Source organism: Phlebotomus papatasi, chromosome 1, assembly GCF_024763615.1.
Source record: "Phlebotomus papatasi isolate M1 chromosome 1, Ppap_2.1, whole genome shotgun sequence".
Lineage (NCBI taxonomy): Eukaryota > Metazoa > Arthropoda > Insecta > Diptera > Psychodidae > Phlebotomus > Phlebotomus papatasi.
The window spans coordinates 22,116,519-22,141,953 of NC_077222.1; the positions used below are offsets into that span (position 1 = coordinate 22,116,519).

The 25,435-nt window shown below is 32.5% G+C and overlaps 1 protein-coding gene across 10 annotated transcripts in view; it reads right to left on the bottom strand.

Moving 5' to 3' along the window:
- The window catches only part of LOC129798227 (cell growth regulator with RING finger domain protein 1-like), a 92,284-nt gene that overhangs the window by 33,936 nt on the left and 32,913 nt on the right, over positions 1-25,435 (bottom strand). For all 10 annotated transcript variants that reach the window (XR_008751394.1, XR_008751398.1, XR_008751392.1 and 7 more), the window contains 3 exons: positions 11,995-12,175; positions 11,727-11,877; positions 1,290-1,397 (listed from right to left, as the gene is read on the bottom strand). Coding sequence is in view for 1 of the 10 variants with exons in the window: in XM_055841260.1 (XP_055697235.1) it covers positions 1,290-1,397; positions 11,727-11,877; positions 11,995-12,175 (440 nt within the window). In the remaining 9 variants the exon portion in view is untranslated. The remainder of the gene's footprint in view (positions 1-1,289; positions 1,398-11,726; positions 11,878-11,994; positions 12,176-25,435) is intronic.

Genomic DNA, 25,435 nt, shown 5'->3' on the forward strand with positions numbered 1-25,435 from the left:
TTTCGAGATTTTGACCGGGACTCGTTAAATCCATGCACTCATACCCCCTTTCGCCATTTTGAAACACCCTCAAATATTGTTTTTAAATAACTCAACCCCTATGGCATGGATCGGGCTCAAGTTTTAGTGCAAGCGTTAGAATCACGTTGAGCCAATGCTATCCGTTTCTGCAACCGCGAACAGATTGCTCGACGCGATCTTCACCTCCAAGATTTAACTCACAGCACTATCGAATTTTCAAGTATTTCGAGTTGCAAGGACCCCAAATTGCACGCATTTCGAGGTCGCTTGTAAAAAATCTCAGAAACTATAAGCTTATCTGGGTTTATCACTGGTTTTGCTTAATATTATTTTAAAAATCAGCAAGAACATTTCACTAGAGCTTGAATTAAATATGAATAACTTTTTTCAATTCATTGGAAAAACATTTGAAGAAAATATGCTGTTTTTTTTTAGACATCTTGACCCACTTAACCCCTTAAAATCGATTTAATGTCATAAAATCTAAATAGTAAAATCGAAAATGTGTCTCTTATTTCTTTCTAGCTTTTTATAAGCATTTAACAGTACTGAAATGAAGAATATAATACTCTGCATGAACTTGCTGTGATACCCAAGGTTTGAATAGACTTTTTCTTATATTTTTGGCTGTTTAGAAAATAGAAATTGTAGTCCCTTATGTCCTTAAAATTCTACTGTTCCAAATCATTGCACTTGGCTAAAATTCTAGGAGTTTCAAGGAGATCTGATAACATTAAAGCTACCAGAATAATTCCTTAAAGCACCCTAAAACATTTAAAAAAGGGTCTGGAAAATATCTATAAGTTTCATATATTTTAAAAATATTCAAACATTTAAGAAAAAAATATAAGCAATAATTAATAATGAAGAATGTAATATTTAGCGCCAATAAAAGGAGATGCAGTAACATGAATTTTACCTATATTTAAACTCATAATTTGTAAATGTTAATTAATCTTTCATCATACCTTCTCTTAGTCAACTGACGAGTCTTTAGTGAAATAAAATCTATGCCACAAAACAACAAACCTCTGTCACTTGAAAATCTCATAAAGAATTCTTCAGTTGAAGTGCAAACATCTCAATGAGTGATGAGGAAAGAAATGTGAGAGGTCAATGATCGATTGTAATTATCAACAGTTATAGAGTGACATTCCTCCACGCAATATTTCACAACAAATATCTTATGCATAAAGAAATTGTCAAGTGAATATCAGCAAAAAATAGAAATCTTGAGACATCTGACAATCATTAGAAGTATAAATTACCTTCAGACATGATAATTGTCCACTTGATTGTTTGAGATACTGCGCTAAGACGGATGTGGGAAGAGGACAAACTGGATCTCTCAGATGAACTACATTCACCAAGATCACCTGAAACAATCAGAAAAAAAGAAACGTTACAATCTCAAAAGCTTTTACCTGGGCAAAATGAGTTGAAAATTTATTTTAAGAAAAATCTTGCATTGTACGCACAAGGACAAGAGAATTGTGTGACAACAATGAGCAGGAGAAAAAAAGCCACAAAAACCTCAATGTGCCGGAAGAATAAATTTCACACCCAACAATATTGTTATTGTTGAATTATTTAAATGGATATTGTTGCATTTGCTCAAACATTAAAATTTTACATTGGTACATTCATGCATAATGGAACTACATTATTGCATTGAAAAATGCTACAAAATAATTTAAATATTTAGACTGGCCTTTCAACGCTAAATCCTATTATGCAAATTTTATCTATAATTTTTAAAAATTGAATAAGAAAGATATAGGGTAGTAAATTTTATACTAAAAGAAAGAGTATGAAAGGCATGAGGAACTTTAAAATCTTAAGATGATCTTGTAGAATATAAACGTTAGGGGGAAGTGGAGAACTTTGAAAACAAAGGCTTTTCTCTTAAATTTTTAAATTAAACTAAGATTTATCATAATGTAAGTGATTTATTGATCCAAATTATATTATGGTAAGATCCAGTTCCATTTAAAAATCGGAAAAGAAGCCATACTTCAAAAGTTCCCCAATTCAAAGGTGCCCCATTCCCCTATCATCTTTTAACTAAGAATATGCCTATTTCAATTTATTGAACCAACCTTCGTTTATGAAAGAATTAAATAACTATTATTCAAATAATTATTAAAATTTGGAGTAAATTACAAGAAACATTTAAATTTGTAGAAAACTGTAAAGGATATAGATTCCAAAAGAAAATTTTCAAATACACTTAAGATATTATCAAAATTTAACGCATTTTTGATAAAGTACTAGGGGGAAGTGGGGCACCTTTGAAAGCGGGGCACCTTTGAAATTGGGATTTTTCACCTATTTTTAAATAAAATTCAGTCCTATCGTGATATAATTTAGCTTCTCAATCTGTTTCTGCAGCTAAATTATATCACGATAAGACTCAATTTTATTTAAAAATATGTGAAAAATCCCAATTTCAAAGGTGCCCCACTTCCCCCTATAGAAACTAAATATTCTTAAAATAGAAAACAGTAAAAATCCGCTTTGGTGCTCGAAATTTAATTTTAAGGCTTCCTAAACTTTTCAGGTGTATTTACATGAACAATATACCGCATATGAACATTATACCGCACCATGCCATTGGTTTTACAAGTCTCTCTAATTCTACAGAATTGTAGTTTTTTTTTTTTAAAGAACTAAGCATAAAAAAATGGCGAAGACAATTTGCCTAGATCACAGGCGCTAAAGCAAATTGTGAACAAAAAAGTAAAATTACGAAAATGATTGAAAAATTTGATGTCATTTTCTTTGATTGATAAAATGTCTAAATTCAAAAAAAAAATTTAGATCATGTTAATGCTAAACAAAGTAAAATAATTTTTTTTTATTTGGTAAAATCTCTCAATGAATCGTTTAAAAGATTTTTTAATACGTAAAGTAAGAATAACAAATGAAAATGGTTGAAAAATATCTGAAGTGTAAAACGGTAATGACTTTGAGTTTCTTCTCTTTTATATTCTCAAAACCGACGTTTTGGAAGGATTTTCCTTAGGTATGGAAATAATTGGGAAAAAATTTGTCACACAAGTTGTTGTTACACTAATTCTTCCCGGACCCCTCTTCTCATTGGACACTCTTTCATCAAATCTCCAACAACGGCCTTTCTTGAAGATCCGGTGGGCAGTGTCTTTATCCTGAAGCCTTCTTCTAAGTGGACACTGTACTACACCTTTCAATTAGATCTACAACAACGGTATTTTTTGAAGACACGGTGGACAGAATCTTTATATCATAAACCCTTCAACTGGAAACACTTTCCATCGAATTTTCAACAACCGCCGTTGTTGAAGATACGATGGATAGTCTTTGTCCTGAACCCTTCTTCTAACTGAATACTCTTTCCATCGGATTTTCAACAACACACATCTTCAACGGTATTTCTTGAAAATCCAATGGACAGAGTCTTTGTCCTGAACCCTTAACCGGACTAAACATGAACATTGGACACTCTTCCATCGGATCTTCAACAATGGCCTGTGTTGAAGATCTGGTGAGTAGTGTCTTTATCCTGAAACCTTCTTATAACTGGACACTCTTTCCATCGGATCTTCAACAATGGCCTTTGTTCAAAATCCGATGGACAGTCTTTGTTCTGAACCCTTCTTCTAACTGAATACTCTTTCCATCGGATCTTCAACAGCACACATCTTCAACGGTATTTGTTGAAAATCCGATGGACAGAGTCTTTTTCCTGAACCTTTCTTCTACCTGGACTGGACATGGACATTGTGCACTCTTCCATCGGATCTTCAACAACGGCCTTTGCTAAAGATACGATGGATAGAGTATTCATACTCTTTCCATCGGATCTGTAACAACACATATCTTCAACGGTATTTGTTAAAAATCCGATGGACAGAATCTTTGTCCTGAACCTTTCTTCTAACTGGACACTCTTTCCATCGGATCTTCAACAACGGCCTTTGTCCAAGGTCCGATGGGCAGTGTCTTTACCCTGAAGCCTTCTTCTAAGTGGACACTGTACTACACCTTTCAATTAGATCTACAACAACGGTATTTCTTGAAGACACGGTGGACAAAGTCTTTATCATGAACCCTTCAACTGGACTTTTCAATCGAATTTTCAACAACCGCCGTTGTTGAAGATACGATGGATAGAGTCTTTGTCCTGACCCTTCTTCTAACTGAATATTCTTTCCATCGAATCTTCAACAACACACATCTTCAACGGTATTTGTTGAAAATCCGATGGACAGAATCTTTGTCCTAAACCCTTCTTCTACCTGGACATGGACACTGGACACTCTTTCGTCGGATCTTCAACAACGGGCTTTTGTTGAAGATCCTGTGGGCAGTGTCTTTGTCCTGAACCCTTCTTATAACTGAACACTCTTTCCATCGGATCTTCAACAACACACATCTTCTACGGTATTTGTTGAAAATCCGATCGACAGAGTCTTTTTCCTGAACCTTTCTTCTAACTGGACATGGATACTGGACACTCTTACATCGTATATTTTACAACGGCCTTTTGTTGAAAATTCTATGGACAGGAGTCTTTGTGCTAAACCTTTAACTGGACCGTGAACACTATTTCTGTAATCTTCAACAATAGCAGCTTATGAAAATCTGATAGACAGAATCTTTGTTCTGAACCCTTTTGCGAACTGGAGTGAAGTGTCCAGTCAGAGGGGTTTAGGGCAAAAAAAACTGTCTGTGTCTGGGCTTCGTTAAAGATCAGATGGAAAGAACTTGAACTCCAGTTGAAAAAACTTTGTAGGAGGTTCTGAAGACCTTATAAATAATAGAAAATTTTCTTACCAAACTGAGAAGCGACTGGGGGATTCTTATGAAGGTAAGTAAACCGAATATTTTTTGCCGGTTGTCCTCTCTATCTCATATTGATCAAATGAATAAATAGAATTATTGTATCTTTTCGAACTTCAAATTAGCAAAATTGTGATAAAGTTTAATCCTTTAAGCTTCAAGCTTCAAGCTCAAAGGATTTCAACGGATTGGACAATAAGTGCAATTGGGGAAAAATTATCCAGCAAATGCAATTTTTCTTTGCGTATCATTGGTGCAAAGTATTTGAATCAGACTGATAAAATATTTCAATGAGAAGAGAGGTGTTTATTCTGAATAAATAGTGGTAAATACGATACTCTAAACGATCCTAGTTTTATTATATATTTTTTTTATGCCAGAATAGACACTTCCTCTGCAAATTAATTAGTTTTAAAGAATATGCAAACAATTGAACGATTTTCCGTAGTTTATAGGTTAAAGTGATATAATTTGGAATTAGTGTTACAAGTTGGACAATTCGCCGGTACAAGTTGGACATGGGTTTTTTCTTGATAAATACAGTACAAAATTTGTTTTTAAGAACAAGAAACCAAATTATAAAACTAAAGCATTAAAAATATACAAATAAAAATGAAGTACTAAATTTATCAAGTCAAAAAGCCCTGTCCAACTTGTACCACTTTACCCTACTGCAAGTTGGTATCAACATTGATGTCAAGCCGGTAGTAGACGTATCCAAAAATGAATAAATTTGGTGTGCTTAAGAAAATAAATAAAATGCCTTATTTTTGAAATATTTGTAACACATTTTTCTATTCTTTTAATTTGGTTAAATGGATAAATTAGTTATAGCAGAGATTCGTGATAAATTTAATTATCATAAAATCAATTTAAATTCTTTATTGTAAATGAATATAAATTTCAGCACAAATTCCATGGAAAATTCATGTTTTATGTAGAAAAACAAGCTCTCAGATTATGACAAAATTCTCATGATCATTCTGTATAGAAGACAATAAAATTAATTACAAAATTCTTTCTATCCGCTGACAATAAAATGGATATAAAACAGAGGTGCTAAAAGGTAATTTAACCTCTATTCTAAGAAAACGGAAGAAAAAACCCCATGGATTTTCTGTCTGTAATTCAATTACAAATGTTTGTTTTTGTACCTTTAATGGATAAATGCGAATTTTTTTTAATAATTGTACACTATTTCAGACAATTCTATTGCATAATATTTTAAATGTTTTATTGCTGTTAATAAAAAGACAATGAGTCAAAACTTGCACGCAATTTAGGCACAATAAATTACGTATTTCACATTTTCTGCATCATTTGTTAAATCTTTAGTTAACAAGAAAAGTATAAGCAAGTTTAGGGATCTTTATGAAATAAGTTCTGGGGTCTAATTTTTTTTTTAATTTGTCTCAATTAGCAATCAATTGGTTAAAAAAAAACTTGAGAAAAGGTGAAAATTTCAAAACAAATACAGCTTATTTCAGAAATTGTGAAAGCTTCAAGAGCAAATCGGATTAATATGAAATTTTAATTTAACAAATGTTTAAATAGAGGAACAATTAAAACATTTGCGCAAATTTCTGTGATTTTTTTTCTTAACAAATTCATTGTGAAAGTCTTCTCCATATAAATTTTAACTTCCTCTCTCACAATTTTTGTGTGGAAAGAATGAGATTTTTCAGTTTGTCCATTTAAAGTCAAATCCGGTAAATAAGCCGCATGAAATATTTTTTGACCAAATTACTTTCCCATTGAATTTCTTTAAAAAAAAAAGTAAAAGAAAATATAAACTTGATAATTTTTGTCATTTTCTCTTTCTATTTATACAAAATAACTCAGTCTTTTATTTTCATGAAGAAAGTAAAAGTTTCCACTGGACATGGAAAAAATGTCAATTTCCGATTCAATTTCTACTCATCTGAGCAACTTTCTTTGCATAAACATCACGATGGGATGATCTTTTGTTGATTAGTTGCAATTTAATACACGCACCACGTCTCCCGAGCCTAAAACATTCGGTCATGTAGACAATTTCACTTCGAAGAGGAGGAAAAATTTGCGTATAGACAAGTAATTTTTTTCCTCTCCATCATAAAAGTCCCTCGATTGATATTATTTAATTAAATATTTGTGTCACGAATACCACAAGAGACAACAATGACTTTTTTGTTCCAAACGAAAACGAAAACACTATGGCAAAAAAGTCATAAAGTTTTTAAATAAACAATTATTCCACTAATTTTTTTAACCACTTTTTTTTGCTCCTATGCTATTGTTCCATTCCTCCTACAATCCTACAATAATTGACATTAATTTCTAGTAAATGAGAGTGAAAGTTACAACATTTCTGAGATCCAACAATCAAAAAATTAAATATTAGAAAGAAAAACTTTTGGGCAGTAGGGGAAGGATTTCTGGCTTCGCACATACTGTGGCTTCGACCACTTTATATTTTTCACCCATTTCTTTAATAATTCTGAACTTGTTTTTTTCAGAAAATGTGCCAGATTCTTTAAAGAAATATGTAAAAAATACGAAGTGTTCGTTGAAGCCAGAGTGTGTGCGATGCCTCAAAGCTTTCCCCAAACTTATGCAATTATCCTGCAAAAAAAAATCTGGGGTATATTGGGCAATATTTTGGTAAATAATCAATTGAAAATCAATTTGGTAAGCAGATATAATTGAAACAAAAATTATAAAATGATTAAAACAATGAAATGACCTTGACAAAGGATAAAATCTAAAAACTGAACAGTCTTAACAAGTATCACTTAACTAATTTTTTACTGCCCAATAAAATTCTTTTACAGAACAGTATAAGACAAGAACAGCTAAACCAGTTTTAGTAAGTTTAATTCGATGTCACTTTGACATTCAATAGCTCTATAATATGTAATGCTAATCTGACTGTACGTGTTCCAAAACGTTGTTTTATTGAATTCTAAGATGTATCAATTAGTCTACAAATAGAACATTTATTTAAATTGTATGTACACCTGTACTTTTAATTGAATAAACGATAAAACTACAAAAGAAAAAATGTTTAAAACTTAATGCAACCATGAAAGTTTTGGCAAACATCCTATAAAAACTATAAAAGTATAAAAATTTTTATTTTGAAAGGTAAGAAAGACTGCTCGAATTCGTTCGGAATTCTGGAAGTTCAGAGTTTTTTTGACGTCATTCTATTTTTGTTCGTCTGAGAATCCGGCTGTTACCACGCATAGACCCCAAACGGTTAGAAACAAAGACTTGAATACCGAAAAGAAAATACCCTTGAATCAGTCCTAATAACGGTTTTTCAAGGTCAAAGGAATGAGGTTATGTGTAGGATTGTTGCAAAGGTCTTGGAATTCTGGACAAGCCTGAACCGATTCCAATCGGTTATTTTCATGAAATTTCACCGTAGTCTCCATCTATAATAGGCGGAAAAACGTGAAATTTCATGAAATTTGCCATCTATAGTTATGAACCGGTAATTACCTATTATTAATCATATCGAGGCACTTTATTTGTATTACAATGTAATCTCTACAACGTGCTCGTATTGCAAGAATCTGTTGATCGTAGATCGCCCAAGAACGATTTTCCTCGCAGCGTGGATGCTTCTTCCATGTACGTGGAGTTTTTGGGCAAAGGCGGTGCATTTTATTACGTTTTCTCTCAAAATGTCTTTTTCGAGACATTCAGAAATTTGGGGGGTCAAAATTCCGAAAACCAAAATCCCGAACGCCAAAATTCCGAATGGACCAAAAGCCCGAAAGCCAAAATCCCGAATTCTTAAAAGTGTCATAGCTACTCCCACGATTGCACCCGCGGTTGTTGGGGCCAAAGGGAAATCTTCTGTGTCTTGGAAAATTATTCTAAACATTTTCCTCTACATAATTTCATCCCTTTCAGGATTTTGAATATTCGGGATTTTGGTTTTCGGGATGTCGGCGTTCGGGATTTTGGCTTTTAGATTTTGGCAAGCTAAAACCCGAATTCTTAAAAGGGGCAGCTACTACTTCTACGATTGCACCGGCATTTGCTGGAGACAAAGAAAAGTTTACTGTGTTCTGGAAAATTATTCCACACATCCTCCGTAGAATTTCGTTCTTTTCAGGATTTTAACCATTCGAAATTTTTGGCTTTCGGGATTTAAGTGCCAATTTTGTCGATCGGGATTTTGGCTTTTCGGGATTGGCTTTTAGGATTTTGGAGTTCGGGGTTTTTGCCAATTCCGTATTTTAGTTCATTCAGAATTTTGGCTTTTCGGGATTTCGACCGATTCGGGATTTTAACTTTCTGCATTTTGGCTTCTGGGATTATGGCTTTACGGAATTTTGGATTTTCAGAGTTTGGCTTTCCGGGATTTCGGCTTTTTGGATTTTGGCTTTTTGAGAATTTTTGGTTCCGGGATTTTGGCTTTCGGGATTTAGGCCCTGATGGGATTTTGGCTTTCGGAATTTTGGTTTTCAGGATTTTGGCTCTTCGGAACTTCAGATTTTGGGATTTTGACTTTCGAGATTTTGGCTTCCGGTATTTTAGAGTTCGGGACTTCGGCTTTCGGGACTTTTGCCTTCAAGATTTTGACTTTGTGGGATATCGGTTTTCGGGATTTTTGCCTTCAAGGTTTTGATTTTGTGGGATTTCGGGTTTCGGGATTTTGACCCATTCAGGATTTTGTCTCTTCGCCATTTTGACTTTCTTTATTTTGGCTTCCGCGATTTTGTGTTTTTGGAATTTGGCTTTTTAGGATATTGGAGTTCGGGATTTTAGCCAATTCGGTATTTTGGTTCATTCAGAATTTTGGCTTTTTGGGATTTCGACTGCTTCGGGATTTTAACTTTTTGTATTTTGGCTTCCGGGATTATGGCTTTACGGAATTTTGGATTTTCAGAGTTTGGTTTTCCGGGATTTTGGCTTTTTTGAAATTTTCGCTTCCGGGATTTTGGCCTTCGGGATTTAGGTCCTGATGAGATTTTAGGTTTCGGAATTTTGGTTTTCAGGATTTTGTCTCTTCGGAATTTTGTCTTTCTGTATTTTGGCTTCCGCTATTTTGACTTTTTGGAGTTTGGTTTCCGGTATTTTAGAGTTCGGGACTTCGGCTTTGGGGATCCTTGCCTTCAAGATTTTGACTTTGTGGGATTTCGGCTTTCGGGATTTTGACCCATTCAGGATTTTGTCTCTTCGGCATTTTGACTTTCTGTATTTTGGCTTCCGCGATTTTGACTTTTTGTAGTTTGGCTTCCAGGATTTTGGCCGGCATCTAACCATATATATTCAATTCATATATTCTTAAACATTTTATAGTATTTAATCCTCTCATATAATTGAAATTTTGCTTATAATTAGCTCAAGAGGAGCAACTAAACATAAAAAATTAAAATTTTATTTTATTTCTTAAAAAGGGGCGTGACTTAAAGATATTTGTGGGTAAATCCAAATAAGTGAAAGCAATACTGTTCTTTTTCAAATTACCTTTTAACCTAAATTTCTATAGAAACCGAAGTTTTGTACCATACTTCAACATCTTATTCTGAATGGTTTTAAGCTCCTTATAAAAAGACACAAAATATTGGCATTTAAAATGATGCCGCAAAATATTCAAAATAGCAAAAAAAGTCTAAGTACAATTATCTCGTCAGACTGTGTTTTTTCAATATATTTTTCTTCATACTTTTCTATACAAATTTATGAAACGGTAAATTGGTAATTATGACTAGGTGAAGATGAATAAAAAATAGAATGTTTGAAAAGCGACGATGATGATGAGATGATGAAAAAAAATCCACTTTTGCTTTCGACATTGACTTTTGTCCAAAAGAGCTCAACACTCTTCTTTTTTTTTTGCTCCTCTATACCATCAGGTTGAATCATTTGCACATTGTGAATGGAGTATTTGTGTGTTACTCCAACAAAATAATAAATACATAAAATACTTGAAGATGTCTATTGGACTTTAAAGGAGATGAAAAGAAAAACGTTCCGTTTGATGTAGATCAACAATTGACGCGGAGTTGTAGAGAGATGTATGAATAAAGTACATAGAAACGCTTGAGATATTCTTCAAATGACACACATTTTTTAACCTTTTGTGATTTTTTTTTAACTGCTACTTCAGTCTAACATATTTTTGGTGAAAGTTTCTTTAGTTAGAAAAAGTTTTTCTTTTGGGAAAAAACAAGTAGTTTTTATTTCAGACAAAATTCCCATAAAATCTTTCCTCTTTTTATGGAAATTAAAGCATTAGAAAAGATATTAAAAGTATCAACGGTATCACCATATCAGATCATTAAAGAATGTTTTTTTTATAGCATTTTGCTGAATTCATTTAATTTATGGATATTGAAAGTGAATTGGTCAAAACAGCTTTTAAATGTTGAGAGGTACGAAAAGAAGACAAGTTGTCGAATATCGTCCAAAATTCTATATTCATCACCAAGTTCGTGACAATATTCTTAGCACTACAGCGACTGGATTTCGATCCATAAGTTCTGTTTTTGTCTGATGGATATAAAACTGTTTTGAACACTTTTGGTCAAATCGTAATGTTCTTTTATGGTTTACGACTTTGTAGAACATTCAAAGTACAAATAACCACCACTCGTGGCGCTAGAGTCGTAAAATTTCAATTTTATTCCAAATTTTGCGTTTTTTCTTGCACCCAACGTTTATGGCTCCTAAAACATAATTTCTTTGCACTGTTTTTGCAAATGAGATCAAAGCGCTACTTGCGGCAAACACAGAAACTTTTAAAGTTCTATGAAGTTATAGGGCATGAAATATTCTCTGTATTCGACGAAATTTTATCAAAATCGATCCAAAGATTCAAAATAAATAGTTTTTGTAGGCCTTTTTTTTCAAATATTAAAAATAAATCAAAGTTTTTCACTTACAGTTTCGTCAGGATGAAGAATTTCATCTTGTTCAAAGTCACGAATGAGAAAAATGACCAGTGGATAGGACAGTCTTGGTGGTGCTCCCAGAGCAAGAGGTGAATTTGGTGATTTCAATGTGATGATTTCTTCACTGTGTGGGGATTTATTCCTATATAAAAAAAAAATTGAACAGATAAACCACGTCATTTGTGTTAATTGACATTTCAGGAATATTGCAGAGTTTCGCATGTTTATTTATTTTTTCCTCAGACATTTTTCCACTCACCTAATATCTACAGCCAGATGCTGATAGTGTTGAACATCAACAATTCCACGATTTCTCATGTAGGCAGCTTCACGAAGCTCAGTCCATGGTCGCCACAGTGACATGTGGAGTTCTCTGATGGAGACAGCCCAAAAAGCTTGCAATGTGTATCTCACTTGGCTGGACACAGCAAGGCAAACCTCTGCATAGACAGTCCAAAAATAAAAGAAGGAAGGAATTCTTTTTTAGAGACTATAATATAAACAAATTCCTCATTTCTCTTTCAGTTGCAATTTGCATTATGTCTCTTTTCCCATGATAGTTTCAAAGCACAGATTTATTAGTAATCCTTCCTCATCACGATGTCGCTTAATTGCTAGATCAACTCCTCATGAAACCATTGGCAATTAATTACAAGATCGTAAAAACTGTATAATTAAAAAAAACTGCTTGATTTTCTGATAATAGAGAAAAACCCTATTACAATATCTTAAATCGTTTGTTCCATTCAATAATATTCACAGTTGATTCTAAAACCAAATTCGAGGCGGAAATATCTTCTCCATTCAAATATAAATAATCTTAGCTAATTGTTTTTTATCGTACGTGAATTTCTAATGACTAAATTTTAATAATTTTCAATGAATATTTGAGGTTAATTGAGTAATAACCTCAAACTATAGTAAAACGTGTTAGAAAATGTACTTTTTTATTTCTATCGATTTAGCATCTTTTTAACTTTAAATTTTTGGTATGCAAACCGGACAATATCTTCATAAGTTTATTGGTTAAAAATTAATTCAATCGGACAAAAATTAGTTATCGATTATGAATCGGTTCAGGCTTGTCAAGAATTCTAAGACTTTTCCAACGAGCCCAAACATTAGGGATCTCTGGGGAGTTGGTAAAACTTTTGGGTCTTTCGCGCAAGAGATACCTGATTCGATCGAAGTGAGATCGAAACCGCCTGATGCCAAGCATTTAAAAAAGATTTTTATGATTAGTACAGTAGACTTTCTCTCAATTGGACATTTGGGGCAAAATGTCATCCGAATTATCGAGTGATTTAGGCGTCAAAGTCATTGTAAATTCAACAAAAAGTGCTCAAATATAAAGAATCATGATAAAATAAGAGGAACTACAGCGAATTTGAGCAAATTTGCTTCAAAATCAAACGTGAAAATTGTCTATAAAATTCTTCGCCCGATTGAAAAAGAGCCGATTGAGCGAGAGCCTACTGTATTATTACGCCATTTGGGTGATAAATGCGCTCTCTAGAGCCTTTTTAGCCAGTGACCTTGAAAACCTGTTATTAGAAATTACTCAACGGTATTTTCGTGCGAAATGTCCACCTGGGTAATCTTTAAAAGATATTGAAAAATAAGAAGAATCGCACGACGCGTTTTTGAGTAATCCCAAAAACTTGGTTTTGGAGAGAAAAAGGAAAGATAGGGGGAAATGAGGACCACGTTAAACATCCTTGGGTCGACTTATGGGTGGTCCCGGGGGTTACCCACAAGTCGAAATTAGTTGGAAGTAAATTAGTTCACTTAGCAGTGAACATTTATTCCAAATTGTTGTATACTGAGGACCTAGGATCATTGATTTTAGAGGTCATTTGCAAAAAATTCTTTTTTTCTAATAGTTTACTGCCAAATTTTTTACGTTAAACAATCTCGAGGATAGCCTGAGTACAAGCGCCTGGCAAGTTAGCCTTTTTATATGGAGCTATTTGAAGCCAATTCCTAAATTGATCTCGGACTCAGCTCACAGTGCTCCGAGGAAAAAATTTATTTAAACAAAATTTTAGTATATTTATCCCTTCATACGGAAAGGTATCTTATAATACGAAAAAACTTCTCACTTTTTAGATATTTAGCGTAACGGTCGCGAGTGAAAAAACATCCCATATAAATTTAAATCGAAGTATGAAAAAGTGGATTCAAATTTCAGGCAACTTGCCAGGGGCTTGCCTGAGTCTATTTGTGCCCTTATGCCCTAAACAGACTTACGACTTACGCCGAGAGACGGCTTAGTTATTGGGAAATTGATGATAGTGTAATATAATCATTAATTTGATTGTAATTACGTTAAGCAGTCTCTCAGCTTAAGCCGTTTGTATGTCCAGCACATTAGTCTAAGTAATTTTACTTTGAGGTTATGCACACTTTAACCCATTTAATAACCTTATGTCATATAGTTAGGGTCACAGACTTAGGTCCATCGTATAGAATTATCGAGAGTCCATTTAGTGCAACAACAAGCATGATAACGGCAGCATTAAGCCAGGTTCTCTTAATTTAAAAATTTAATCATTTTTAAAGAAAAATAAACCAAATTGATCCACTTCGTGAAACAAAAATCATGCTACAACTGCTTAATTCGGAACTTTAATTACTCAAATTCACATTAATAGAAGTACTGAAGTCAAATTGACAGGGAATTGGAGAGGCAATCTCTTTTAGTTGCATCAGGAGTGTTAATCATTCTGATCAGAATTTTATGTCTTAATTTTGTCTAAAACTGTGTATTACTCCTCTATTAAAGATACAGAAAAAACATTGGGAAACAATATAACTTCAAAAAAAAAAGAAAACTTTTTGGAATAATAAGAAATTGACAATGAATATTTAAGAAATGTTAAATCTTCTTTTTTTAGTTCAATAAATACTCCTTCAAAAGTATTTCTGAGAGATATCTTATTTTTTTAAAGTTTTTTTTAAGTCGTTTTGTAGAAATCGATTTTTCTACTAAAATTGAAATGGTCATTATTTGAAAGTTCTGCTCGTTAGAACCGGACAGCAGTAAGTCTTGGTTCTGTTGAACAAGGGAAGCATGGAATGCCGTGTTCTGGGCCCTTAGAAGTGGATAATTGATTACTTTAGAACTCAGGGCAATAGTTTGACATAAATTATTGATGACAAATTCCTTAAAAAGGCAATAAAAAATTATACATTCTTATATTTTTTACGTTAAATTTAACATAACCCAAAACTTTGGTTTGCGGAAACTTCGTATTTTACATTTCGTATTTTAAGGGAATATAGGCATGGTTTGCACAGAGTGAACCTTCAAACGATGCGAATTTTCTCTTTGTTTGCAAAAAGCTAACTTACCACTTTTCATCTGGTCTCATAAGCTTAATAAATATCTATATTATGGCTAAGAAATGACGAACTAGCTTTTTGCAAACAAAGAGAAAATTTGCGTTGTTTGAAGGTTCACTCTGTGCAAACCATGCCAACAGTCCCCAACATATTCGTATTGCACATTTCGTATTGCGGAAACTTCATATTCTAGTTAGAAAACTCCGTAGACAAGAGGTTATATTGTAATGTTAGGTTACGTTAAAAATACCATAACCTTGAAATTACATACAAAAAGACCAACTGGGGAATTCTGTAACAGTATGAAAAATTTAAACATTTTCTTTGGGTACAATCTGGAATACTAAGAATATACGATTCATATCAATTACTAACAGCTTCATAGAGCTCTTTGCATTTGATCAATAAATCCGGCTCTCAAAGCTTATCATGAAAATTTGTCATATGACATTGTCAGACACTTGCAGAATTCCCCTATAGGGCACAAATAGCCAGCAATTGAATTATTGCTTCGCGTATAATTTGTGAAAAAAAGTTTAAATCAGATTGATGAATACTTCAATGAATAGGGAAGTTGTTTACTCAGAACAGTAGTGGTTCGCTCAATATTTCTTCAATGGCAAACTATAGCATCTAAATGTCTAATTCAAAACCTGGCTAATACTTCCCCGGTTTCTCTTACTTTTAGTGATAACTCTTTTATTTTTATCTGAAAGTACATTTTATTTTCTACATTATCATGTAAATAAAAAAATGCCTAAAATATATCAAATTCTTTAACAAAAAATCTAGGTTATATCATTTAAAGCATAACCTCACATTATGATCTTAACTCGTTCTGGATTAATTACAATAATTTTCAGCTTGGAATATTTTTGTGTGAGACAATCAAATCTAATTTTAATGTCACTTATAAACCTACCCAAAGCTTTGGGAATTCCACAGAAAATTCTTAGAAGCTAATTTGAGTTTCTAAGTCATGTTCACCTCAAGTTGTTTGACCATTAAAATTTTCAAGTAAATAATTTCTTAATTGTTCGCAAATTATATCCATATATTTTTTCGACCACGACTATAATCCAGTTTTGTACACATGGCATTTTTTTACGGTAACCAAAGAGTTTCTTGTGCCAATATGGAAAGAAGAAAAAAAAAGAGTGATAATCTTACAACAAAAAAATGAACATGTTAACCTTGTTGCATGTGGCGGGTTGGTGAACGAAAATACGGCTTCTGATCGCAAGATTTGTGCCCAATCATCTCTTATGTTTTCCGATACAAAAAAGAGAGACTTTTGCTATAAATCGGTATATACTACAATACAGAATGTGGCATAGATTTATGTTTAGGATTGCAGTGAATCAATGATAGTAAAACAAGTTGGAATTGGATTTTTGAAAAAATAAAAATAACAATTGCTCAATTCTTTGTGAATTATTGCGTCAAACAACAGTTAAAGAAGTATTTCACATTATCCATAGTCAAATAAATATTTCACTTCTTGCTCGATACACCTTTGATTGATTGAAAATAAAAAATAGTTAAGGCAATAAATAGCCTAACACCGAGTAATATTCCATTCCGTGTCTGTTTGGATTTTTCTTCCTCATTTTAATTAATTTCATTCCACAAAAAAAGAGCTTTTGTGTCTCATATGGATATCTGTGAGTTTAAAATATAAATAAGCAACAAATCATTGGTGATTTGTTGATTTAAAGAAGATTTATCGACTAATAAAAAATCTTCAAAACAAAATTAAATGCAGCAGTGTCAATTTTTTCACTCAATAATCACCACGATAATTGGACTCTTTATTCTTATATTTCAATACCTTTCAGATTCTTCTTTAAACATTCGATAAATTCCACGATACTTCCGCAATTTTGCAGTTATTTTTTCTTGCAATAAGGAAAAAACATCTGTAAAAACTCTTCATTGACTGCATTTTATAGCATTTTAATTGGGTAAACAATTTTAAAAAAGAGGTTCAGGAAAAATAGCAAGTTTCGCGCTTAAGATAGGAGAAGACACGCTAAGGATGGAGAGTTACCTTTCAGAAGAACCTTGAGATTAAATACTATGGCGTGAGAGACTTGGAACCTCATCCATAAGCATTGAATCAAGTATTTAAAAAAAATAAGTAAATTTTTTTTAACTTGTCACGCTGATGTTCCCTTTTTGCTGCACGCGGCTTTTGGAATAAAATTATTAGCAAAAACCAAAAAAAAGGACAAAGATGAAAGATAAACTGAAGTTCCAATTATGGATACTACCATGTGGGCATCTGTTTACAACCAATTCACTGGTCACGTAGACAACAACCATCGTGTCTCAGAAGGAATATTATGAACCAAAGAGAACGTCTTACTCAATTCGTGCAATTGAATAGTCTAATATTACGCTATTTTGTCATCTAAAACTACTTCTTTTATTTTTTATTATGCACAAAAAGTGATATAAAAGAAGTCAAAAAGTCACCCAGGGGCACTAAATTTATATAACATTAACACTGTTGTAAGGAGAATAGCAGAGAAGTTGTCTATTTTGTGCAGTTGAGTTAATAAAAATTTCAACAGAAGTTTTATAGATAGATAAAAAAAATTATTCCTGAACCAAAAACATGGCAATTATAAATTAAGAAACGGATATTTGTCAGCAACAGCTAATTAGAATTAATTAGAAACCTTAAAAAATTAAAGTGGTATTTCAATTTGGATGTTAAACCAGTAATTTAAAAACTTTTTACCAAATTGAGATGGTAGTAAGTTCAGAACTTAAAATAGTAAAATACTCCACAGAGAATGTGATTCATGTAATATGATGTGCTGGAAGAGCCTATTCTCGTAATATTCCCAAAATTTTGGAAAATTAAGGTAATTTCTATAGAAATTGCGGAAAAGCAAGAAATAGTGTAGACTTTTATTACAGACGATTTTCTTAACTTCGAAAAACAGCGGTCATAGACATCTTAGATCGAAAAGTTTTTCGATATCAAATTTTCGAAGGTCAAAGTTAAATCACTCTAGACCTCTGAGGATCTATTTCTCAATCATTTTTGTCCCTCTTTGCCCCTATTTCGAAAACGGGCTCCTAAATTTTATTTTTTAATTTTCGGATATGATTTAAGCGAATATTTCGCCCATATAAATCGTCGATTGTATCAGCAACTGCACTACTTAGCTAACATAAGGTAAGCGGTTACTACCGGAAAACTATAATAAATTAAAGACATTGTCTGTTCTTAAAAAAGAGCTTTGACCAAGTTCATAATATAAGTCCTCAATTGGTCCGTCCAGTAATAACCTTTCGAAGACACAAAGTCACTCCAAAGCCTAGACAAACCTATTCGAAAATCTACCGGAAGCCTAAAGTGCAAGTTCACGTACTCGACACTTTAGCGCTGATTGTTTTGCCATTTCGAATTTCGGTGTCCCTGACACTTCAGTCATCAACAATTTCAACAACAGTGTAAACGTTTTCAGTAAAGTGAATTTTTGTGTAGTTTTGTACAATTTCAAGATGGCAGAACTTCTTAATTGCAATTTCATTTAAATAAATGCCCTGTTGATGAACTCGCTCACTTTTGTGTAACTCGAGGATTTAAACGTTCGAACTCTCAACGGTTTTTTTAGGTAAGTTCTTTCTGAATTACCTTCGAATCGGTACAGAAAAAATCTCAACTGGAGCGAGCTCTAATCGGGAAGGTTATTACTGAACTAGAGGAATAAGTACTTAATAAGTCCTTAATCAAGGCAGTTTTTGGGCGACAGTAGGGACATCTGCACAAAAACACGTAAAATTGTTCGTAAATCATTGTGAACTTACAAAATGTTAGTAAATCGTATAACCGTATTTTCACAAACATTGTTCGTAATATGATCACTTGACGAGCAATTTTTTTACAATCATGTATTTGTAGATATTCGTAAGCACGCAGAAAAATCTTCGTAAAATTTAGTCATTTGGTCGTAAAGTTTTGTCAAACAAACAAAAATGTACGAACAAACGTACGAGCGTTTTCACGAACATTTTTTGTAACTTGAGCACTTGACAAGCATTTTTTGTTCCTTCACAAACATTTGTTCGTTCATTTTTGTACGCCTGACAAAACTTTACGAATAAATGACAACATTTTTTGTTAGATTACGAATAATCACGAACAAAAGTTTATAAAAGAACAAAAAATTTTCGGCAAATACTCAAGAAACGATCAAAGTTCGTGAAAAATTGCAAAATACGAACTTCATTGTAGGTTATAAGGGAAGAATTTGCAGGTTTGTAATTTTGCAGCTGAATAAAAGTTGATTCTTATCAGAACTTTCCCATACCTATCTATGTAAATTATTAATATAATTTTGAAATTTTGAAAAATATATCCTAATTATTGTCCATAAACGTAGACCTGAAGAATGGGACAACCAATCTCCGAAACGTAATAAGTGGAGGAAATAGAGAAGTTTTAAAAAAAGTCAATACCGTGTTTTTTTAACTCCAAATTATCCAAAAAAGATCGAGAATACAATTGTCTCATTTTCTTATATTATTTAGGTAGTTTAATGTCCTACAATTCCTTAAAATTATATCATTCAGTTATGAACTTATTAAGTATTTAACCCTTTAAGGACGATTGGGTCACCGGTGACCCAAAAATGAAATTTGTCCTACGGCCTTCCAAAGTTAAGTTTTGCTCTAAAGTCAGAAAAAGTGACTTTTTCTGACCCTCGATTTTTGACCCTCTCGTCCTTAAAGGGTTAAATAAAAAGTCATCAATGTGTTAGCCGGGTTTATATCCTTGGTATCTGCATTTCATTGCAAACGCTACGCAGCGATTCGTCGTTTGCAAAAAAATTAACGAAAGAAACATCTCTGGTAAGATTTTACTTGAAAAATACTTTAGAGTAAAAGATTATTTTAGAATTTGAGGTTATGTCGTGTTTAACCTCAAATAAATAGTTTATTTAAATTGGCCATATCAACTAAATTGGCACCGTGAGACCCCTATTACGCATAATAAGGAAAACTTATCAAACCGTTATATTTTAAATTTATGCTGACTGCAAATTCTTATAGAAAAGTTTCCTTCATCATTTTTATAAAATTTTGAGGTTATGTCAGAATTAAATTTTGCTTATAATAAAATAATTTATTGTGCTTTTAAAGAACAACATATAATAAAGTACCTAAAGGGTAGCCCGGCACGTTGGGGTAGAAACTCGGTAAATTCGCTGAAAGTGTTTAAGCTTATGATTTTTTTTAAGGTTAGATTTACCATAACCTCATATTTCTCAAACTTCTTCGGCAAAATTGAAAAAGTCTTGCTGTCGATTTGAGAGAAGTTTTTGTTCCCAAACTAATTTGCATTTACTGATTTATAATCTGAATTTAATGCTAATTTCCAGTAAGAGTATAAAATCTGTAAAACCATTGAATCATCAAGTAATAAAAACTATTCATTTTCACGTTACCTTTCTCTGGAATTTAAAAAGAAACACCAAAGTTTGTTTGGTTAATAATTTTGAGTATATGAAAGAATGCATTAATAAAACAATGAACAGTCAATTGATATTTGAGCAGTCTCAAAATTTCTGATTTGCATAGAAGGACTATTGACTTTTTAAGTTCATTCACACTAATATACGAGCATATTTAACTTAACCTTCCAGTAAGCTTACAATTTGATCATGAAATGAAATTCTTTTTCATATACAAATAAAAGCAAGAGTTTATAATATTTTGCTCCATTGAGACTTGTCACCGAATTAAAATTGTTAATAGGCAATAGCCTTAGAGAAGACTAAGTACAATCATTGTTCCACCAAGGCTTATCATCGTGTTGGTTGGACTAAATTGAGATTAGAATTGGCGTGTAAGGTCTTAATCTTCGATTCTAGAAACACACCAATTTAGGATTATTGTCATTGACTTATCAAACATCTGACATACTTTCAACTCTGGTTGAATAACACTGAAAGAAACTCTCCGAAAAATTTCCATCTCACACTCTCTGTATTTTTTTAATAAGGTACTTTTCCCTTGTCACTGTCTCAATAAATTATAATGCGTTCAGTCAGAAAATTTCCCCACAATAAATATACCAATTGAAGAGTGAGAATATATCTCTCAAAATACCCTTTTTCAATGTCAAATGGCCAATTAAATTAAATCGAATTGATAAAAATGGTCAAACTCTACATTGACACAATGCTCATAGTATTATTCCTCATGTCCCAATCACACAACAATAAATGATTAGCATACAATTCAAGTACGGGGCCACAGCAGAGAGTCTTAAATATCAAATCTTATATCTCTAGTATATAAAAAAAATTAAGCTTTTTTTTTTGTCTCTTCTACCAAAGCAACATGGACAAGACTCTTTCATCTCTTTCCTCAACGAATTGACGCTTTTTGACAATTCACACAAGTTCTTATGCCACTTGCAGCATTCGCTGAATTTTAATTGATCTGTTTTTCATGCCATTAGCAACTATACATTTTTTTCTTAATGTTTTTAATTTGTCGACGTGACATTTTATAGTATGATGTTGATTAAAGAAAATTTCCCGAAGGATTCACCAAACAAGACATTGACACAAAGAGATGTATAATCGATTGCCTTTTGTTCGAAGCATTTCTGCTCATTAACACTTATATTAAAATACATTCATTGAAGAGGAGATGCATGAAACTCAAGTTCATGTCAATTTTAACCAATTATATTTATAAAAAAAAATAATAATTCTCTTGCTCCCACCTTTAACGAGACAATCAATAAAAACACTTCAGTTCAAAAACGTTGAAACGGCAATATTTATCATCGATTTAATCAGATTTTAATCTTTTAATCGGATTTTAAAAGTTTATTCGTATTCTTAGATAAAGATCTTTATTTTTAAAGTGTCTATTTTTTAAGACTTCTACCTAATACACAACAAATTTTACAACAGCAAAACTGAAATGGAAATATTAAAGTTCTTTGATTCAAAAACTGATCCCGATGACCTTTCAAACACTTTAACCCTTTAACGACGAGACACTTTTTACGGACCGAAAAACAACAATAAAAATTGAACCGATAAACAAAATCAATGAAAGGTCTTACATCTGACTTTGGAAAATCCAAAAGATTCTGATTCGATGCATTTTTTACCCCTATGAGCGATAGGGACAAAAACAGCCCAAAAATGAATAATAATTTTCAGTCTAATGAAATATATTACGTATAAGTATTGTAGTTTCTTTTTCCAAAACGGTTTGGCTTAAAAAAAAATAGAAGTATAAAAAATAATTGAAATCATTTTTCAATATGAGAATTTAAAAATTCGGTAAATATTTACTATATAGCAAATAGTTGGGGACTTGCAAAAAATATCCTAGATTCCTTCAACCTTCTACTTTGTAATTACGTACAAACATAAGACAAAAATAATTTCAGGTAGTCAGGAAAAATTATTTTCTTTATGGGACACCGGTGTTCCAATCGTCCTTAAAGGGTTAACAATGACAATTTTGAGGTTAACTTGAAAAACAGTGTGAATTCAGTAATGTCAACTAATTATTTCTAGCTCTATTGATACTCTGAACTCATATTGATACTATGGAAGTCCGAAAAGAAACATTTAAAATATTAAAGTTCGCAGAAAAAAGACATTTAGGACAATTGATCGTAAATGTTTGTACCTACTGGGAACTTACGAAATGTTCGTTAAATCGAACATTTCGTTAAATCGAACACCACATAGACAAAAAAATATCTCGTAAAATTGTTCGTAAATGTTTGTGAATTTCTACTGAGGACTCACAAAATGATCATAAATCATATAATCAACAAAGAAGTTCGTAAAAATTTGCACTTTTTTCACGAACATTGTTCGTAAATTGAGCACTTGACGAGCATTTTTTTTGCAAACATTTGTTCGTACATTCTTGTTCACCTGACAAAATTTAACGAACAAATTACAAAATTTTACAAACATTTTTTTATGACTTTACGAACAATTACGAACAAATGTTTATAAAAGAACAACAATTGTTCGTAAAGTGATAGAACTACGAACAATGTTTGTGAAAAAAACACAAATTTTTACCGACATTTTTTAGGGGTTATACTGGTTATACGATTTACAAACATTTTGTAAATCCCCATTAGGAATTCACAAACATTTACGAACACTTTAATGACTTTTTTCTATGCTAAATAGAGTAAAAAAATCAATTTAGTTAGTAGTAATGCTTCTGGCATTCCTTTTAGATCAGGAAAATTTCGTGAAATCAAAATTCACATCCTTGTCTTTCTTAAACGTTTTGCATATATCTATCTCATTTTCTGTATTCAAAACTGGATTGAACTAAATTAAATTTGCAATGATGTTTAAAAGAAGAAGAAGAGAGCGAAAGAATCCAATAGACATTCAACACATTTGAGAAAGAAAGGGATGTGGAAAATATGATTAGGGTGAGTGTGCCAAATTCTGGCCAGCTTGCAATTTCGGCCACCATTTTTGTTCCTCGAATTTCTATGAATTTTTAGTTTTTACATACTCTAAAGATTATAAAATGCAAAAGAATAACAAAAAATGTAGCTTCGACAAACGAGATGACGTAAAAAATGCATTGGAAGAATTCCTGAAGGGCAAGGAACTATGAGAATGAAGGTGGCCGAAATAGGGCACCAAAGCTATGTCTACATTTCTATTCATTTTAAAATATATTAAGAATGATTTTAGAGTAAATAAAGACGATAAACTGTCTACAAGGTTCTAAGCAACACTCCTTAAATAGAAGGAATAAAAAAATCAATTTTTATTAAAGATATTACATTTCAAACTTGAGACTTTGACGCTTGCATGCAACTATGCCGAAATTTGGCACACTTACCCTATATGAAAATTTTGTAATTTAAAAGATGTGCAGAGGTAACATAAAAAAATAAAATTGGCCAGTAATGGCTTTAGTATAAACCCTTTAAATCAAGACATTTCATAAGATCAAAATTCGCACATCCCTTTTTTCTCAAATATTTCTAAGATGCATATCCTAGTCTTTTGCAATCTTCTTCCTCTTCTCTTTATATTAAATTCAATTTGGGTCAAAATATTTTTTTTTCACGTGAAATATCTTTTTCTTTAAGGTTAGAACATGTTAAATATCTTAGGTTATAATTTTAATTTTACTTAATGAATGAAATGAAACTTTTTAAACATTTACAATCCACGAATTAGTAACAAAATCATATTTAACCAAAGACAATAGATTTTTTTAAGGTTGGGTTAAAAAAAATTTCAAATTCTAAAACAAGTTCCTTTTAAATTAAAAGAATTAAGTTTTCATTTGCACCGATTTTATTATTACATATCAGTATGCTTCCTTCCCTTATGAAGCCCTCACAAATGGCTAAATAGTTACATCTTATTTTCGGGACTAAAAGAAAGATAGGTTTTTATTAGGTTAGGTAAAATATAACCTCACATTTCAAATTACTTTCTTACTGCTGATTTTCCAACTTGATCCAGATGTTCTTTTTTTTTTAGAAAGTATATTAACATTTTTTTTAGAAAGTATATTAACATTAGAGAAGGATCCTACGACGGATTTTTGGCCCCATATGTGAGGAGGGACGATTCCGGAGCCTATACAACTATGAGGTGTATGAGCGCTACCGAGGTAACTGTCGTCAAGCAAATTCGCCTCAATAGGCTCCGGTGGGCTGGTCATCTGGTTCGCAAGGATGAGGACGACCCAGCCTGGAAAGTCTTTAGGGGCGGACTTTATGCTACGAGGAGACGAGGCCGACCCAGCCTCAGATGGACCGACGGCGTGGACCAGGACGCCAACTCATTAGGGGTGCGGAATTGGAGAACAGTGGCGCGTAACAGGCTCGAGTGGCGACGGGTCCTGAGTCAGGCCAAGACCAGTAATTGGTTGTAGCGCCGGATAAGTAAGTAAGTAAGTAGTATATTAACATTAATTCGAACCTCTTTACCTTGCCTGACCTTGTTTTTTGCAGGTTTTCAACCCTAAATTTTGTGAAGATATACCTATATAATTTCTTAGCAAAATTGGAAAATTAGGTGCTTTACGTAAGCCTTCGTGTTTGGTTTTATTTAAGAACGTATTTTGAATTTGGAAAAATTATATTCGAGTGAAAAGTCTATATTCTATAAGTTACGATACAGAAATCTTCTGTCGAGTTTTGAGGTTAGGTTTAACATAACCTCACATTTAAATAATAACCAAATAATAGAAATTTTACATTTTTCGCATAACTGATGCTTTTAAACGTTTTAAACCGACTTTCTTTAAGCAAAATCCTTTACAGATCCGAATCAGGAGAGTTTCACAATCTTATTGCAAAA